The sequence below is a fragment of the Ursus americanus genome, chromosome 14 (assembly GCF_024610735.1).
Source record: "Ursus americanus isolate L20-20 chromosome 14, mUrsAme1.1.p, whole genome shotgun sequence".
Lineage (NCBI taxonomy): Eukaryota > Metazoa > Chordata > Mammalia > Carnivora > Ursidae > Ursus > Ursus americanus.
Genome location: NC_142140.1, coordinates 72,393,517 through 72,413,042, shown reverse-complemented (window position 1 = coordinate 72,413,042; position 19,526 = coordinate 72,393,517). Strand labels below are relative to the sequence as shown.

The 19,526-nt window shown below is 56.1% G+C and overlaps 1 protein-coding gene across 2 annotated transcripts in view; it reads right to left on the bottom strand.

The window, feature by feature from the left end:
- Positions 1-11,775: 11,775 nt before the first annotated feature.
- MAP2K3 (mitogen-activated protein kinase kinase 3) overlaps positions 11,776-19,526 on the bottom strand; it is a 28,180-nt gene continuing 20,429 nt past the window's right edge. Inside the window, exons 9-13 of one of the 2 annotated variants that reach the window (XR_006776273.2) lie at positions 19,371-19,448; positions 15,061-15,200; positions 13,391-13,436; positions 12,648-12,807; positions 11,776-12,307 (exon numbers count right to left, since the gene is read on the bottom strand). Coding sequence is in view for 1 of the 2 variants with exons in the window: in XM_045778170.2 (XP_045634126.1) it covers positions 12,724-12,807; positions 13,391-13,436; positions 15,061-15,200; positions 19,371-19,448 (348 nt within the window). In the remaining variant the exon portion in view is untranslated. Of the gene's footprint in view, positions 12,808-13,390; positions 13,437-15,060; positions 15,201-19,370; positions 19,449-19,526 lie in introns of both variants that reach the window. The other variant, XM_045778170.2, reaches the window with a different exon arrangement.

Here is a 19,526-nt window from a genome sequence, read left to right as displayed (position 1 = left end):
GCCACACTCTGCTGGGGGCTGAAGCAGTCACAAGTCACCCAGAACCAAGGGGGGACACAGAACACATCTCTCAGTGGCACGAATGTCCGAAAATTCCTGGCCATGTTTCACAACCGCCCCCAAGGATAAACCATATATTGTTTTAATGATTACCTGCAGGGGAGAAACCCTCAGTAAGGGTAATTATCACAATCCATTGAAACATATGAACCATCTTTGAATCTATGAGTTCATAGGTATTTTTTTGATCCCTACTTGACCACCGTTGGAAGACCAGGGACATCTAGACAGCTATTACAGGGACCACACAAGCATGTATTCTTCCTTTCCTTTATACCGCCAGGTAGGCAAAGAGTAGCGAAAGCTAAGTTTCTCTCCGTAGGAACACAGAAATGAAGTAGTGATAACAGAATGAGATGTCACCAGTTTGCAACCACTAATAAATAAGCAATCACTCACTGACCGTCAGCAGCTGCTCACGCCGCAGAGACAGCGGGACGCGGTGCCTCCCGCGAGAGGAACACGGAGCTCTCCACCAAGAGTTCTTGCCAAAAAAAAGAAAAAATCCAGCCTGCATCTGATGGAGTCTCTAGCCCCAGGTCCCAATCTGCAGGAAGTACACAAACCATGGGAAACTCTACAGGCCTTTCAACCCAGGTTCTCCAACAAAGAAATTACAAGGAAACACACACGGCCGGGCAACCTCCAGATGAAACATACTTGGGAGATCCGTCAGCCAGTGGGACGTGGGGACCTCATTCAGATCCTGCTTCAGACCAGGTTTTGCTGCATTTTGACATTTCTGAGACTGGGACTGGATACGTGCTGATATTAACGAATGATTGTTGCACGTGAGGCATTAAATAATGATATTACTACTATTTTCTTAAGAAAACGTTCATAAGGACACTCTGGAATATCTGTAGATGAAATTGTATGATGTCTGGGATGAACGGGGTGAATGCCCCAATAATTTGGGAGGTAAAGAAGTAAAGTGGGCAACGGTAGAGACAAGACCGGTGTGCACCTATCACTCTTGAAACTGGGTGCTCGGTACCTGCTGGCTCATTACTTGCTCTAATTTTATGTATGTTTTGAAACTTTCATAATCAAAGGCTATGTGTGGGGGCACCTGGGTGGCTCAGTCCACTAAGAGTCTGCCTTCAGCTCAGGTCATGATCCTGGGGTCTTGGGATTGAGCCCCGCATCAGGCTCCCTGCTCAGCAGGGAGTCTGCTTCTCCCTCTCCCTCTGCCTGCCGCTCTCCCTGCTTGTGCTCTCTCTCTCTCAAATAAGTAAAATCTTTTTAAAAAATAAAAGGCTTTGTGTATAAATTTTTGTACCATAAAAAACTTTATATAGAAAAAAAGGCTGGAAAGATACACACCAAAATGCTAGCTATACACCGAAACTTACACAATGTTCTGTGTCAAGTATGTCTCAATAGAAATAAATTCTAAAAAATGCGAACCATAAATTGTTCTGGCAGATGGGATTATAGGCAAGTTTTCTTTTTAAATTGTTCAATAGCTTCTAAAATGTGTACAATGAACACACAGCACTTTAAAAATCTGGGAAAGGAAAATTAAACCAAACCAGCATACCCTTCCCAGGGGGCGAAGCTTTCTCCCGGGCTCTGCAGGTGTGCGGGTAAGTTGGCAGAACCGGGCCAGGAAGCCATTTGGCTGCACACACCGTGGCCCTTACAGGCAAATGTGCTTCCCTCTGCCCCACTTCTCTTCTGGGAATCGTGCCCAGGGAAATCATCTAAACTCTGCACCATTAACCAAGCTGCCGGCTCAAGGATGTCCACGCCGGGGTTCGTCACCGGAGCAGACGCTTGGAGTCAGAGGCCACATGCAACAACAGGGGATTGTCTCAGTAAAGGATGGAACGTCGTGACGATGGAATGCTAAGAAGCCCTCAAAATGGTGATCATTGGTCAGAAAGCCTCGGACGGAATGCTGCGTGAACCAAGGATGCACATTGGTATGTCTGACATGATCCTAGTTTTGCAAACATACATGGAAAATGGGTAGAGCCCAGCGATCAGCCTCACAGAACAGCCCATCATATTTTTAATTTAAATGCCTTTGCTCCTTATAAGGGAAATTTGGTTTTCTCAGAGCTCCTCTGGAATTCCTCGGGAGGCAGACGGCTCCCTTAACCCCCACTTGTTGCGGTGCCCTGTGACTCTCACACTATCAGTTTGACTTTGTCTCTTGCAACCGTTCCCACTGCCTGTCTGGTGAAACTCCCGTGGACACCTGGCCCCTTCCCTTCATCGGTGACCCCCTCCCAGGCTCCGCTGTGTCACACCGTAACTGAAAAGTGGAGAAGCTTGAGGGTATCCTCACTACAGGCAGCCCCCCTCTGGCCACTCCTGTCCCTGGTGCACCGCACATCTGCAGAAAACGTCACAGCTTCCTACAGCCCCCCGTGCTGTGCCAGCCCTCCAGGACAGGGGTCCCCTTAACACATTCACAGAATTCTTAGCATATTTTCTTCAAGACCATTCTCACTGAAAGAAGAATGCCGTACCAGCTTCAAAGTACCATTCGTGCCCTTATCTGTGGTGGGACTTGATAGATTTCCCCCATCTCGACTCCCCCTCCTTCTACAGGCCTAGACCCCTGGGGCTCTACGTGGGGCTCTGGCTGCCGGTACAAAAACTACACTTCCCAGCATCCCTTGCAACTACAGATGACCATGTGACTGAAGTATGGCCAATGGGATGGGAATCAATGACGTACCACTTCCAGGTTATGCCCTTCCAGGGAAGGGATACGCCGCCTCTTCATCTCTGCCTCCATCCTGCCTCCCAGAACGTGGGCTTGGAGCCCAGTGACCATCCTGGGTCATAAGGACGAAGGCATCAAACACCCATAGGCATAACAGAGCAACAAGATGGAAGGAGCCCAGGCCCGGACACCATGAAGCTGCCTGTGTTCCCACAGATCACTGTCCCTCAAGCTGTTGTAGACCAGAAAATAGTCATCTGTCTGGTTGAAGCCATCATCAGTGTGGTTTTCTGTTGTTAATAAGCAGCCAAACGTGCATCCTGATAAACTTGCTCCATCAAAGTGCCCCCGTGGCCCCCAGTGCCAGCAAGCCCTCTCACGTCAGCTTCTTCCAGAAGCAGAGTCCGAGACAAGGATTCAGCTGCAGGTGATTCACGAAGCGAGTGCTCGGAGCCGAAGCCAGTCAGGGAGTGAGGGGAACAGGAGAAAGCCGGAGAAGCCAAGCAAGCTTGCATTTCGGTCCCGGCCCGGGCCCGACCCCAGGGATCTCTGTCCGTTTGCACTGTCTTAAGGCAACGGGCTGGGCTTTCCTGCCGCAGTAGATTGGCCGAGGGGAGCCGGGAGGTGGGCATCGACTCTCGGTACTTCCACTTTGCTGTCTGCGGCGATAAAGGCCCCCGCCATTCTCTGAAACAGGCCCGAGATGTGAGTGGTCAGTCAGCACAGAGCAGAGGGGATCAGGTATGTGGTTCCCACAAGGAGGTCCACAGGCTCTGGTCGGGCGCCAACAGTGTGCTCTGCGTGGGGAGCTCAAGCCTTCTGGGACTGTGTGATTCCCACCCTGTCCACCTCTTTTCCCAGCCTCCTCATGCTGTGGCCCCAAATGAGATGAAGACTGACACCCCCAAAGGTACTCCCCCGGGACCCTTAGCCGGGAGTGCTGGCAGATGCCATGAGATCTAGCATTCAGGAGCCCAGTAAACCGTGCTCGCATTTTCCCAGAGAAAGCAACAGGGCCCAGCACATGGGGCTCAGAACGTGGAGAAACAGAGAGGCACAGCACCGTGCCCCAGGCCACACAGCTAAAGCCGAGGCACTGAGGTGGGTGCGTGAAGGGAGGAACAATGTTACAGAAAAGCCTACAGCGGTGAGAACCTGGAGAAGTTGACCCCAGGCTCTGTGGGGAGCCAGGAGAGCTGCTGGGGGCAGGGTGGCCCCACGCGGGGGGGTTTAGGGAGAATCCCTGCAAGGTCTTCGGGTGTCATTCACTGAGCATTCCTGCAAGCTAAAACCCCGACCTCTGTTGGCTTCTGCGTCCCCCACTGTACTTCAAGGAGTCACCTTGCGTTCACCCTGGAGCGGACACGGAGAGAAGAGGGCTTGGGAGAAAGGAAGCCTGGGAGATATCCACAGGGAGGTGAGACCCGGGCCGGAAGGAGCCCATATGGGGTGTTTTCTCCCCACAGTTCCCCTGAGGGCTCCTGGAGCTCTGTCCGGCTGGGGAAGCCTGGGACAGCCCCGGCCTGTGTCATGCCCTCTTGAGCAGCGCGCTGGCCCAGGGGAAGCTCCTGGGCAGAGGCGAGGAGTGGGGGGCGAGGGCGGGCACGGCAGCTGCTGCTGTGGGCAGGTGCAGTGATCGTCCGGCAGAGGGGCGAGGGGCTGCTCCTGGCCACGCTGCTGTAAGGCCCTTTGACCCGGGGCACAGAATCTTCCCACTCTTTCCAGCTCTTTCTCCTCTTAGTTCTGAAAACAGCATTTGCCAATGTTTGGAGACCTGTGTGCTTTCTTTATTCTTACAACTTCAAGACTTGAATGACATGGAGCTTTCATTTAAACATTGGCATTATATTTACTCGGTTCCATTAACCCACTCCGGGGGGAAGGGAGGTCTTCAAACACCTGAGAGGGCAAGAGCAGCCAAGGAGCGGCCAGACCCCACTCTGAATGAGGGCCGGACCCTCCCTCACTCAGCCCTTAGAGCCCAGCTACCTGGGTTGGGATCCCCGGCCTGCCCTTCATCACCCGTGTGACCTTGAACAAAATGCCTAGCATCTGTGTGCCTCGGTTTCATCCTCTGTAAAATGGGAACCCGCTTCCTAGGGCTGTTGTGAAAGTTCAGTGCAATGCCCCACGCACAGCGCATGGAACAGCGTGAGGCACAGCATAAGTGTTGCGTGAGGACCAGGTCAGCCTCTGCTTCAAGGGAGCCGAGTCCAATGTAGGAAGCGAGCTTGGACTTGGACTTGGACTTGGACGTGGCCAGGCAGTGTGATTGGGGTTTGGGTAGAGGGAAGCGAGGGGTCATGGGAACCCCGAGAAACAAGCAATGAATACAGGAGAGCCGCACAAAGGCAGAGTTGGAGGAAGTAGGTCTCGACGGATGCTAGGAGGTCGCAGGCAGAACAGGTGAGGGTTAGCGAACATGGGCCTTGGGGTGGGGTGGCTGGCCAGCAGCCAAACCTCGTCTCACCTGGGAGACGGCTCCTGGGTAGCATCCCAGCTGGGCAGTGTCCTGTGTCCTACCGTGGAGTCTGGAAGGACCAGACTTTGGCTTGGCCAATAGGCCACTCCTGCCTGGGACTTTGAAGCTTACTATTGGACAAAGGCCACAGTAGACTCCCGGCCAGGCTGGTGTGGAGGCCCAGGCCCCTGTATCTTCCTTAAGCAGCGAAAGTCCTCCCACCAACTCAGTAAGCCGCCCTGAGACCGGGCCAAGAGATCCCCCCCCCTTGGTTGCTTGCAACCAAGAATTCTGAAGGGAATTTCCAGCAGAAAGACCAGAACGAGCAGGAAATGGAACGGAGGGACTGCTCCAGTGATCCTGGCCCTTGCCCCCCACCCGAGGCCCAGCACCAAAGCCTGTCCCTCGGCCACACTTTCCTCGTCGACACTCAGTGAGATCGTACAAGGAGGCAGGCTGGAAGGGACTCCGTCGGAAAACCAACACAACTGAGCCCCGAGAAACGGTGATCTGCTCAAGGTTGTCCATAGACGGGAGGCACCAAGGAGGCTCCGATGGAGGGTCCCACACCTGGCCAGGCTCTGCCCTGCTGGAGTCAGAGGCCCCGGGACCCCGAGATGGGAGGTCTGTCCCCGTCTGCCATCGCGGCCTGTGAAATCTGACAGACCCAGGACAGATGCTGAGACCAAGGTTAAAAGGCAAGCCTATCTCTGCCGTCCTGGGGGACTACGGGGAATGAGGTTTTAGTTTAAGAGCAACTATGAGAACGAGGATGAATCTGGAACCCACGGAACACAGTGCCTGGTGCTCATAATACCCTGAGAGGCCTGGAGCTGCCCAAGAGCAGCGGGTAACAACAGGAAGCAGAGGCACGGGTTCATTAACTGAGCACCTACTGTGTGCCAGGCCTGTGATGGGCCTCCAGGGTTTCCTTGAAACCACCTACAATCCTGCAAGATCGATGTCAGCGCCCCCAATTTGCTGATAAGCACACTGAGTCTCCGAGAGGTACTGTGACATCTTCAAGGTCACACAGCTTGGGGTGACAGAGTCAAGGGAGGGCTGTCTGACCCAAGAGCTGGGGATGGAGGGTAGATAGGCCTTCAAGGAGGTCGGGGCACGGAGCAGGGCTTGGACGTCCAAAGGCCTTACGTAGCAGACAGGACAACAGCTCAGAAAGGCGCTATTGTGGTTCTTAATGTAAGTCTGACTGCCTCTCTCCTCCGCTTAACACCCTCCAGCGATGTCCCGGAGGCCCTGAAAATGAAGTCTGGAGTCTTCGTCATGGCCTGCAGGACCCCGCAGGAGCTGCCCCTAACCCTTGATTCTCGTCCGTGGCACCAAGGCCCCTCCCATCTCGGTACAGACTGTTGCGGGCAGGCTCTCTCCACGCCTCACCCACTTCTTTCCTCCTCCTCCCCCTGCCACTCCCCTCACACGGAGCTTCTGAGGCTGCGGACTCTCCCTTGGCCGGGACCCAGTAAGGGTCCCACTCTCACCTGTCGCCTTCTCTTTCACGACACTGAGTGTGGTTTGTATCACTCTTAGCCATACATTTGGCCAAAGCTGGCTCTCGGGGGAGTGAAAGAAAGCTTCGATGGTACAATAACTTGTGGCCCTGCGTGACAAAATCTTATTCCTTATACTGTATCTCCCATTTGGGAGAAATTAAATGTAAATAATTTACCTAATTTATCAAATTACTTATAATTATGTTTAATGAATGTAAATGATTTAATTAATTAATTTAACGTGGTGTTTCTCCTTAGGGAGTGATCATGGAAAAGAGGTCGGAAACGCCGCTTCAAGCATCTGGCAGTTGGCCGGTGCCCGCTCTGATGCCCTCGCTGAGCTCAGCAAGGGCCGGCCCAGGTGGCCTCAGCCCCGCCGGAGCTCCGGTTCTAGAACGCAGCCTGGCGCACAGTGGGTGCGCAGACAGCCCCTTCCGTGTGCCAGGCCCTGCGGGGAGCAGTCCAGACCAGGCTGTGCCGTGGAGAGTCCCCGCTGTCTCCTTCGCCTGTACCCCCGGGCAACGGGGAGCCATGGAAGGGAAGGACTTCCTGGGCTGGTGCATCCCCACTAGAGGTCACAGCCGCCGCTGCCTCCCGAGCCTGCTTCCACCTGAGTCTCGCGGCGAGGCCGGCCCAGGACAAGAATAGAGCAGCCCACAGCTTCGGCGAGCCTGGAGGGGGCGGGCGCCGCTGAACCTCGCTTGGCAGGTGCTCACGCAGGGCAGGGCCAAGCTGGGCTGGGGGCGGGGGGCAGGACTCCCGGGTTGCTGGGTTCCCCCAGCTCTGCTTCACTGTCTGGGGGGCGGCGGGCAGGGCCAGCCCCTCACTGGGCCTTTGTCACCTGCAGGAGAACCCGAGTCCCCCGGGCGTGAGGAAGCATGAGCCGCGATAAACATAGCACAGCTGATGTATATATAGACCCTCCCACCTGGTTTCCAAAAGGATTCGAATCGGCTTTCACAAGAGGCAAAGAAATGAACACTTGGAGCGTGCCAGGGTTTACACATGAGGCCCTCACGTCACAGGCCTCAGGGAGTAGAACCGGGACAAGAAGCGTCTCTGATCCCTCCGGGAAGCACGTCTAAAGGAGAATGAGCTCCCCATCGGGGGAGGTGTGGGAGCAGAGGCCACAGACCCCGGGTGGAGGGGGTGGAGGGGCTGGCGGGGGAAGGATCAGCCCCTCACAGGAGGGCTGGGCCCGATGCTGCATCCCTGCGGCTCAGTTGCCGCCCCTGCCACAGGCAGCCGGGTGGCCTGGAGCCATTTGCCAGCCCCTCCCCCCTTCCCTGGGCCAGAGTTACGCAAACAGGCTTAAAAACTGGAGCGGGGGAGTAAACCTTACTCACGGTGGTTCTCGGAGCCCTGCCCTCAGACCCCGAGCGAGGGGGGATGTTTGGTGCAGCTTTGGTGCTGCCTGCTGTGTGGCCTTGAGCTGCTAGCTTCCCTTCTCTGACTGCAGGGTCCCCAGGCGGTACAGTCACGGGGTTACCTTGCTCCTGCAGAGCCCTCCGAGGACTGATGCCCCAAAACAAACAGAACTGCAGCACCCCCTCCCCCGCCCACACCTTGGCACGGTTCTGGCAGGGCTAGGCTCCCGGGGCCCCACTGCCTTGGTTCTAGGTTCAGCCTTGAGGCCAGAGGGCACCTTCCCTGCACCTGCCATTTCCTGTCGGTGCCAGAGCCCCCTCCATGCCAGGCTCTGAGCAAGACAGACCCATCCAGGCCCTAGAAGAGCTCCCAGTGTACTGGGAAGAAAATGTGCTAGGGTGAAGGGATAGAGTGACAGGGGGGTCAGGGAGGCCTCTGTCAGGAGGCCGGAGGTAAACAGACATCTGATGCAACCAGGAGGACATCTTGGGAGAGTGCTCTGGGCAGAGAGAATAGCCAGTGCAAAGGCCCTGAGGTGGGTCCAGGCTCAGTGTGTTTGAGCGCTGTGTGTCTGAAGACCAGGGAAGAAGTGGGAGAGTGGTCAGAGGGCGTGCCAGTTGGTGTGGGCCTTCTGAGCCATCAGGAGGCTTGGACTAGGGGAGGTGGGAGCCACAGCATAGTTCTGAGGAGAGGAGAGACTGGGCTGATATTTAACAAGGGAGGCTGCCTTCCCTGGCCTTTCCCTGGCCTCCAGAAGGGAAGTCGCCAAATCTTCCTTCTAAGGCTGCCTTCCCACTCCTGACCAGGCCTGAATGCTCCTTTTTTTTTTTTTTTTAAGATTTTATTTATTTATTTATTTGACAGAGAGAGAGAGACAGCCAGCGAGAGAGGGAACACAACCAGGGGGAGTGGGAGAGGGAGAAGCAGGCTTCCCACTGAGCAGGGAGCCCAATGCTGGGCTCGATCCCAGGACCCTGGGACCACGCCCTGAGCCGAAGGCAGAGCCACCCAGGCGCCCCAGGAATGCTGCATTTTAACGCTACCCGATGAGGACGCGCTCACCACTGTCATTGCAACAGAAAGTCCACGTGCCTCTGCCATCTGTCTATCAGTCTAGGGAGACTCATTAGCCCCAGGGATAGGCCCCCCCCCCAGACCGTGCTGCCTGGAGAGAAGCAGAGACATCCAGCCCTGGCACAAGAGCCTTTGACCTCCACATCACAGCCTGGGGACGTAAAGAGGGGACTCCGCCGCCTTCAGTGAGGTCATAGGTTATACACACTGTCGAGGGGACAGTGCACGTCCTTTGTAAATGTCAAAATTATCTGCACACTGGCAGCCGCACTTGGACGCCTGGACACCCTTTGTAAAAGCGGAAGGACCCTATAAATAGTAACTGAACCTGTAAACAAGGGCTGTTTGAACTAGTGCGCGGGAGTCCGAGAACTCTAAAGTGCTTTCTGATGGGGCCAGTACTTGGCAAACTACAAAGTGCTTTATAATGTACTACAGGGCTTTGCAAACGTAAATTACTTTGCAAACTGCGTCGTAAAGAGCCCCGAGCTTTGCAAAGTGCAAAGTCCTTTGTAAACCCTATTGCGCTCTGTAAACTGGGAAGCGGTTTGCCAGCTCCCGAGGGCTGTGCACCGGTGAGCTTCTGCAGATGAGTCAGGCCTCTGCCCTGTCACTCTGCATCAGCCCCACAGCTCCCCGCTCTGCCCATGCACGCGGGGAGAGGGCTGGGCGAGCACGGGCGGGCCAGTGGGCGTAGGGTGCAGAGACTGAGCGCTGCGCGGAGAGGTCGGAGCCTCAGCGCGGGCCCCCCGCCGACCCGACACCCTGCTCCCTCTAAAACCTCGAGTGCGGATGAGGGGTGGGGAGCGGAGAGGGTAGGCAGGACGCTCGGAGGCTGGGCGGGGCTCCGGGGACACTGGGGTCAAAGTCGGGGCTCTGCCGCCTCCTGGTGGCGGAAGGAGGAACGACGGGGGCCGCGCCCCTGGGACTCGGGTCCTGTCGGTCCTGTGCGCGCACACGCGTACTCTCACAGGCGCGCGCACCCACGCGCCTGCGGGCTGATCCGCGCACGCGCATACGGCCACGCGCGCACCCACACACAGGGCTTCGGAATTCATTGACGCCCTCGTCCTTCCCTTGCTGCATTCATTCATTCGCGTTTCCATTCAACGCAGGTTGACTGAGTGCTTGCTAGATGTCAGCACTGGGGACACAACAGTGGCAGGTCAAATCTACCCAGATAACAATAAAGACGCGCTAGCTTGGCTGGACCAGATCGCGGGAGGCCTCCCTGAGGCAGGGGCGCGGCCGCCCAGGAACGTGGTGGGGGTGCCAGGCAGCTACAGGATCTTGAGCTGGGGGGCACTCCAGGCAGAGGCCGGAGGTGAGGAGAAGCTGCCTTCACGAGGGAAGGAGGGAGGAGCACAAAGTGCCTTGAAATGATTAAGTGCTGTGCCAGGGAAGGGTTAATAGGCAGAAGCCTGTCCCACACTGCCGGCCAATTTGGGGGTAAAAGACTTCCTTTCTGGCTAAACTGAGGCTGAGAGGAGTGTGCACAAAAGCAGAGGAGAGATGGGCCCCAAAGGGATCAATCAGTGCCGCCTTCTGGGAACATGCCCCAATTTCCCACGGAGGACTAGGGAGGCTCTGCTCTCAGACCTTGAGATGTAGGTAGGCGGACTCTCTCAAGTTTGACCCTCCCAGCCTGTGACTGGCAGGACGAGCATGTGACCCCTTCCTACGTAGGACAGTCAGCCGGAGACTTCTGCAGGAGCTTTGCTAAGCGGGTGGGAGCCACCGGCAGCTGACTTGTCCCCATGAGGGAAGGGTGAAGCCGAGACAGAGGAAACAGAGCTAGGCTGGACACAAGTTCTTCAGGGTATTAACCAGGCTCCTGGATCTAACTATGCCTGAAGCCAGCTCTTACATGAGCAAAAAATTCCCTTCTGCTTCATTCTGTTGGAGGAGGGTGTCAGCCCTAGCCCAGGCCTCAAGGATCACGGGATTGCAGAGCCACCCTGGACCCTGGCAAGGAGCCTTCCTTGAGCTGCCCCCCCGCTCTCCTCAGAGCCCTCTCCAGGAGACCTGTATCTGTCCCCGGGCCTGTTTCTCCATCTTCCAAGGTGTATGGCTTTGAGCAAGTCACTTCAGCTTTCTGGGTCTGTTCTCTCATCTGTAAAGTGGGGATAACGTAACCTGAGACAATAATGTAACACCCTGGATGAGGTGACCGCGTCAAGGCCGGGGCGCAGTGTTTGCCCTGTGTTCAGCCCTCTGTGCCCCTGGCAATGCGGTCTTCACCCGCGGCGGCACCGGCAGTTCCGCCAGGGGCCCCGCCCGTCTCTGCCGCTCTGCCCCGAGTCCAGCACCGGGCCTGGAGCCTCAGCTGCGAGCTTCAGTGTCCTCACATGTGGAAGGTTCTGTCCCGTGCAGGGCCTGAGGGGCTTGGCAACCACCCCACCTCCGCCGCCACCCCCCCCCCCCAATCCTGCTGCCCTGGCCCTGGCACAGGGGCAAGAGCGCCTCCTACGGGCCACAGAGCTTCACCAAGGCGTCAGACTCGCCGCTTGGACACACAGTCTCACACAATCTTTGTCCCACTTTTTTTTTTTTTTTTTTTTAATTAAAACAACAATCAGGTAACTGCCCCAAACCATCAGGGATAAGACCCTGGGCAGTCCTTTCTTCAAAAAAATATATTTTCTTTTTCCTTTTTTTTTTTTTTTAAACAACACCAAAAGCAAATCCACAGCCCCTGTTGAGCTGGTCCCCAAGGAGAGTGAGCTAGACAGCTCCCCTAGCACCTCTCTGAGCAGAGACCTTGGGACCATCCCCCTAGACCCCAGACTGAGCAGAGAGGGGTGTCTCCACCTGCTGATCCCTAGAGGGTAGGAGAAAAGTGATCGGCTCCACACCATGCAAGAAAAAAACCAGCCAAACCCACAAAGCAAAAGAAAAAAAAAAAAAAAATCAAGAGGATAAATTAAAAAAAAAGTGAAACACCCCCCCCTCCCGAGGCAGTGGGCAGGAGCCAGGTTGAGCCCCATGTGCCCTCAGAGGCCCTATTTGCCAGTGCTGGGGTGAAGGCGTGGGCAGCTGTCGTCTCACTCGTGGGGGCTCAGGAGGATTCACATGGCTCATCCCCCGACTGTGTCCCCCGACGCTGATGCCAGGACAGAGGTGTGGCCACCCTAGGCCAAAGTGTGCAAAGTCCTTTCAGTCAAGAGATAAAAAAAAAATATACAACTTAGGTGGCATCCAGGGCTGGGCCCGGGCAGTTTCCCACACTCGGGCACTGGCTGCCTTCTCTGTGAGGGGCAGCTCTCGTGGAGGCCATCAGGCCCGTCCAAGTCCAGGATCTTGGGGGCTGGAGACTTGGGGTCCAAGGAGCAGCAGGGGCAGAGGCACTGGTGGGGCCCATGTGGGCCTGGCCGGGGGCCCCGGTGGTCTGGTTCTTTGGCACTTGGGACCAACAGCCCGCTGCCAAGTCCGGCAGGAGCGGCCCCCTTGAGTCTTCCCCCAAACCCCCAAGGCTGCGCTGGCAGTAGCTTACGGTGTGGGCAAGTACTGGCCCAGCAGAAGGGGCGTGGGGCGCGGAAGGGCCAGAGTGGAGTCCACGGCCCCGCCCCCTACGAGTCCTCCCCCAGGATCTCCTTCACAAAGGCAGCAATGTCCGTCTTCTTGGTTTTGTGCAATGTGAAGAACGGGTGCTCCTGGTGGGAGAAGAGAAGGCAGTCACCTTGGGTCCGAGTCCCCAAAGCACCCCCGGCCCATGTGCTCCTCCTGCCCCGCATACCTGTCCCTGCCTGGCAAACTCCTACTCATCCTTCTAGGACCTCCCTGTTCAGGAAGCCCTCCTTGTTAGAGACGGCGTGACGGCTTCCTCCTCCGTCCTCCTGCAGCCCTCCTCCGGCCACACTGACCTCACTCTTCCCCACCTGTACCAGGCCTCCAGGCGAGTGGAATGCCCTCTCCATCAGCAGGTAAGTCCTTGCAAGCCCGGTTCAAATGTCACCTCCTCTGTGAGGCCCTCCTTGATAGCTTCGGATAAAATGGCTCCCCTCCCTCCACCATCCCCCACCCCATCCCTCTGCACCATCTGAGGGAGCACTGCCTGTGTGCCCCTCCACGAGGCCTGGTGTGGAGGAGAGGGGAGGAAGCCGGGCTATGTCTGAGTGAACATCTGAGCGCCCGAATGAATTCGAACAGAGGCAACCAAAGGTGCTGCCATCTCTGTGCACAGGGCTGTGGCCTTCTCCCCAGACCCCACCAACCCACCGCTGTGCCCGCACTCACCATCAGCTCCAAGTAGCTCATGCGCTCCGCGGGGTTCTTTCTCAAGCTAGGAGAGAACGGGGCGGGCTGAAGCCAGGCTGGCATAAAGGAGCTCTCCCGGCCGGCCAAGCCAGGGTGGGCTCACCCCTAACTGGGCAGTGAGGACACATTTCCTCCTGGGGCTCTGGGAAGAAGGGGTGGGACTGCTCTGGGGGGCTCCTGAGGGTGGAGTGGGACCTGGGCGTACACATTACAGAAAGACTTACACCATGTTTCTTTGCCCCTTGGAGTATTAGTTTTTTTGTCTCTAGAGTGATCTGGGGGGGCGCCTGGGTGGCTCAGTCATTAAGCGTCTGCCTTTGGCTCAGGGCGTGATCCCAGAGTCCTGGGATCGAGCCCCACATCAGGCTCCTCCGCTAGGAGCCTGCTTCTTCCTCTCCCACTCCCCCTGCCTGTGTTCCCTCTCTCGCTGGCTGTCTCTCTGTCAAATAAATAAATAAAATCTTAAAAAAAAAGAGAGAGAGAGAGATCTAGGGAATTCTCAATGATCCCAGCACCAAATGACACTGAAACGCAATAGTTAACAATCGCATACACGGTGTCCTTAATCAGGAGGGACACTCCTCATCATGGTCCGGGGACAGGGCACGCCCCAGTGTAAAGGGTCAAGGTGACCAGCGACTCTGCTTGCCAGGCTCATTTGTTTTCAGTCTTTCTTATTTTCTCATAAAAGAAAGAAAGGATACAAATTTTCCTCTGAGTATCTCTTTGCCCACGATACAGATATGTTCTGTCTTTCACTTCTGAATACCCTGCAATTTTATTTTTCAAATCTCTTTCAAAATCCAGGAGTTGGGGGGTCCTGGGTGGCTCAGTCGGTTTAGCGTCCGACTCTTGGTTTTAGCTCAGGTCCTGATCTCAGGGTCCTGGGATCCAGCCCTGCTTCCGGCTCCGCGCTCAGCCAGGGAGTCGGCTCGGGACTCTCTCTCTCTCTCCCTTTACCCCTCCCCTCCCCTCTCAAATAAATAAGTCTTAAAAAAAAAAAAATCCAAAGGGAGGGAGTAGGGAGATGGGGTGGCTTGATGGGCATTCAGGAGGGCACGTCATCTGATGAGCTCTGGGTGTTACACACAGCTGAGGAATCACTGAACACAACATCGAAAACTAATGATGTACTAGGTGTTGGCTAACTGAATTTAATTAAAAATAAATACATAAATTTTTAGAAGTCCAAGAGTTGGTCAGAAGAATTTACTTTTCCCTCTGCCGACCTGGATGCCTCTCCCTCCTTCCTTTCTCCCTATTTCCTTTGTAATCTCGAATATAATTTTTTTTTTTTTAACAGAGCTCCCATGGGCATTCTTTAACTGGGTACAAAGTTCTACACATCAGTAAAGCAAGTCTGTTTATGCTTTTCAAGCCCTCCGTTGCTTTGTTTTCTTTTCCGGGCTACCGGGTCTGCCCATCTCTAGGAGGACTGTATCAGTAACTCACCAGGACCACCGTTTGCCAGAGTTTCCTTGGGCTCTACTTCTGCCCTGCATACTCTGATGCCGTGTCATTTGGACGTGTGTTTGCTAAATGAGAAGGGGCCCGGGCCCAGGGCGGAGCTGGAATCGGGCCGGGGCAGGGAGGGGGCGCCAACCGGGGCTCGGGGAGGCCCCGGAGCCCCTGCAGGGCTGCAGACTCACCACTGCGCAGTGAAGTCCACAAACTCAGGAGAGAAACGGTCGGCGGGGAGCTGGGGAGACGGCTCCTCTACGACCTGCTTCAGCTGCTGAAACGGAGTCCCCCAGGATTCATACGGAAAGCGGAGGATGGCCATCTCGATCTGCAGCGAGGCGTAGCGCGGGTCAGAGGCGCGCACCCGGCCCTCGGACGCAGGGCGTGTGGGGAACCTGGCTGGCCTGGCTTGCCGCCCAAAGCCGGCCCACAGGCAGCTCGAGGGGCAGGCACATGACGTCAGAGCACAGATCAAAGCCGCGGGAACGGCAACCGTTGGTTCCTCTGACCCAGCCGGCACAGACCACGGCTCACGAAGCACGTGCAAGCCGGGGCTGTGACTGGTGTGAGTATCATCGGGCTTTGAAACCACCTCCATTCAGAAGGCTTTCCAGAAAAACCCACGTTCCAGCTTATCCGGAAAAATCAGAGGAGCTGGCCAGCCTGGGACACCCTCCCACAAGGCAGCAGTGGGCACAGGCACGCGGGGCAGGCAGTGGCTTCCCTGCTCGCCGCAGGCCTCCCCTCCCTGACGTCCCCACGGGGACGGAAGTATCTGCCGCCGTTTCTTCGGGCAGTTGTTAGGACAGAGCAGGCAGATGGGAAATGCAATTACCCTCCTAAGCCTGTCTCTCCCCGGAGCTGTAAACCGTGAGGCCGGCGTCTGGTCAGCCTCTTCGTGTTGGCAACAGCCCCCCGGGGCCCATCAGGAACTGAAGTTGGCAGCTGCTCCTTCTCCTCCCCCCCCACCCCACCCACCCTCCTCCTCTGGGAAGACCTCCCCCTCCCTGCTGAAGCCCTGGACACACGGCCACCAAGGCCTTGTCAATCCTGCTGAACCCAGAACTCCCTGCAGGTGACATCCAGGCCACCTGGCCTCTGGACCCGCACCAGGCCCCCCACCACATGCCTCGCCTGCAGTTGGCGGGAAGTCATTTGTGGAAAAGACCAGCTATCTTACGACAAACTCTGGGTTCTGATTTTGACTGCCGAGTTAAAAAAAAAATCAGGTCAGCCCAGGCCCCCGCCTAGAATAGCACAGCGACTTCTCACTGACAGGCCATAATCACCATAATGAACACAAGAGACCTCAGCTCAAACAAGTGCTTCGTGTTGGCAACTGGCGGCTGAACAGCTCACTAATTATTGTGCTAAGAAAGGGCCTTCCCATTAGGCTAAAGGCCCCTTTCCAGCCAAGACATAAACACACCCCACAGATGAAGGGTGTGCGAACTGCAGCGGGTGGGGTTGTGACCCGGTGTGTACTTTCCCAGCACAAATTCGGGGTGCTTTTTCCTAGAATGTTCACCGATTCCAAGCAGCAGAAGTGAGGGTCCTGTGTGGGTTTCCATGGAAGGACCCAGTGGCCTGCCGGTTACCATCAGGAAAACCGAAGACTGTCCAGACTCTTGACCGTGTAATCCTCCCCCCCCCACCCTGCCGCCCCTGCTAATTTTTTCTAAAGAGCTCAAAATATGCAAAACAAAACAAAACAGCCTCTGGGCCCAAAATGTGTGGTGCGGGGTGACTTGTAAGAGGGAATATCAGGAAGCAGTCGAAACAGCCAGCGCCAGCGACCGGCTGAGTCCCGGCCATGACCCTAAAGGCCACGCTCTGCGATACCCCATTCAGGCGTTCACATGATCGGCATCTGCTCGACACCCGTCGTGGCCAAGAGCCTTCCCAATCACATCCCACGTCCGCACGTTCGGCAGCCGTGGTCACGTGCCCGCAGACGGCCACCCGGGACGGGCTCCGAGGCCTGGGGAGAACCACCCGCGTTGGCAGGCCCGGCACCCAGGGCTTCACCAGTCCCTCCCCCAGGTCGGCCAGGGATTTCGAAAGGGAAGAGGAAAGCAGACACAACTGAAACGTCCCCGCATCAGGGACCGGCTGGGCAGTGCCGGCAGACGGCGTGCAGTCTCTTGAAGAGATGCCCATGGGGGATTCTGACAACCCAGAGAACATGAGTGATGTGGTGCTAAGTGAGAAAACCAAAATAAAAACCACAGAAAACATCTAGAAGGAAATGCACAATGTTAGCAGTGGATGGTAGGGAGCAGGGGCTCAGTGCCTTTGATTTTTTTCTCCCTTTTACTTTTCCTCTGTGTTTTTAGGCGGCGTTTCTAGGGCTTTCGTAACTTCTGGGGGGAAACCAAACCTGCACTGCGACAGCCGGGTTCTCCTGTGCTTGCACGCCAGTCCCCCATCCAGACACGGACTCTACTTGCCCTTGACCCTGGCCTGGCCCCAGACGCTTTGAGCAACAGGAGGCAGAAGCGACACGGTGCCAGTCCTGGAACGGGAGAGCCCCTCTCTCGCGGAAACCGCCACAAGACTTCGACAGCCCTCGAACCCAGTGAGCGGCTGGCCATGAGGAAGTCACAGGGAGGCCCCACGTTTGTAGAGCCTTCCTGGACCTTCCAGCCCAGCCCAGACCCGGCCAGAGCCAGGTGGTGCAGAAGAACTGCCCAGCTGGTCCCGCCCAGACCGCAGAACCACGAGAAAGAACCACCTATCGTCGGCTTGTGTCACTAGGTTCGGCAGCAGTTGGCGACACAGCACCTGCTAACAGAAACATGCACCGAGCACACGCTCCAGCCCGAGTCCCACTGCAGACATGAGAACGTCACGGGGATGTGGTGGGTCCCCAGTCATGACGGACGGACACACGGATGGGAGGAAGGGATGGAGGGAGGGGAGCGGGGCTGTGTACGTGTCAAGGGGTCATGAGTGGGGTCTCTAACATCCAACCAGTTCTGTGTCGTCTGGAAATCCAGCGAGAAGTTGCTCTTATTTTTCAACTCAGGAGTTGGGAGACGCTTATCTGCAGGTACAGCGAGCACCTTCAGACTCTGACCATTCCTCTCCACTTCAGAAAGGAAAACGTTCACTTGAGAAAGGATGGTGTCGGCATTATTAAGACAATTGGAAGGTATCATCCAATTCCATGTCTCTGACAAAATCGGAGACTTTGCTTTTGATCCTTTCCTAGTCACTGCACACAGACACCACTTACACGGTGACGGTCACACAATGAGGAAGGGGGTCAGGATAATAAAACTGCGTTATCAGTAAGATCCAAAACATATACGTTGACCCTGAACTCTCACCCACCCCTTCTCCGACCTCCCCTTGACTCTGGCCACCCAGGCACATACTGGGCACCCCCTGCCCACCTCAGGGCCTTTGCCCCCAGAGCCCTGCGAGGCCCTCCCCTACCTCCTCAGAAACTTGTGCTGCTCTGCTCCCACCCCTGAGTCTCCTCTCCATACCCCTTCCCACTAGGTACTTCGCTGGTTTGGGTTTTGATTACTGATTGTACCCCCCCAACAGCAGGAGGCCGAAGGGGCTGGGGCAGGGAGTGTCACCATGGAATCGTCCACACAATGGACACTCCCCATTAGCTCCAATGGCTGGGATGGGGATGGGGGCCGATGACCCCTCCGCCAGCTCAGTCGGTCCCTTGTGCATCCGGGGGCCATCACGACAACAGCATTTTCCTGGGTACCCTGGTGGGGGGAACTCGCATTCTGGTCTTTTTCCTGTCGCTTCAGCCCATTCTCCACATGGGAACCAGAATGGGCTTTCTAAATTGATATCTAAATAAACCTTGACCCACACCTGAGCCAAGCCCTGACTCAGGCAGGGGTAGGCGTTCCCTGGGCAGTTCCAGAAAGAACAAGGGGCACAAGGGCCCAGCCCACCTCCTGGACCACAGATGTGGGCATCCCAGCTGAACTAATAAGGACTGGGCACCCGCCCTCACCCCTCCCAGCCCCCATGGCCCCCACGGCCCCCACGGCCCCCACAGCCCCAGGACTGACAGCCCACCCACCCCATCCCACCACACTCAAGGAAATGCACCAGGACCTCACGAGCAACAAACTTCCTGCCACAAAAAAAAAAAAAAAAAAAAAAAACCTTAAGATTTTTGCCATTTTCCTTTTTAAATTATTTGGGTACCAGGAGCTCACTTAATGTGGAATTGGCTATGACTTCTCAACAAGCACCAGGAGCTCTGGGGCAAGTCTAACAGACGAGTTATCACAAACTGTCAAGAACTTTCATGAAGGACACACCTCCCCACTAGGGAAGGGCATTCCACCACTACAGATACACCCTAAGTTTTGACGGCACGTTTTCCTCTCAGATTGTGAAGCCAACACTTTTTTTCAGGCCGAAACTATTTGACGGGCCCGCCAAAAGCTCCGGGACTGAGCATGGCCCCGCCCTGGCCCCACCCGACCAGCGGCTGGACCCAGCGCCAAGCAGTTACCATGGTGATGCCGAGGCTCCAGACGTCGGACTTGACGTTGTAGCCTTTCTGGTTCAGCTCCGGGTTGATTCTCTCGGGCTATGAAAAGAACCAGAGAGGCGTGAACACCCACCTCACAGTAAGGGGCCACAGGAGGGGCCCCCTAAGTTACCCTCA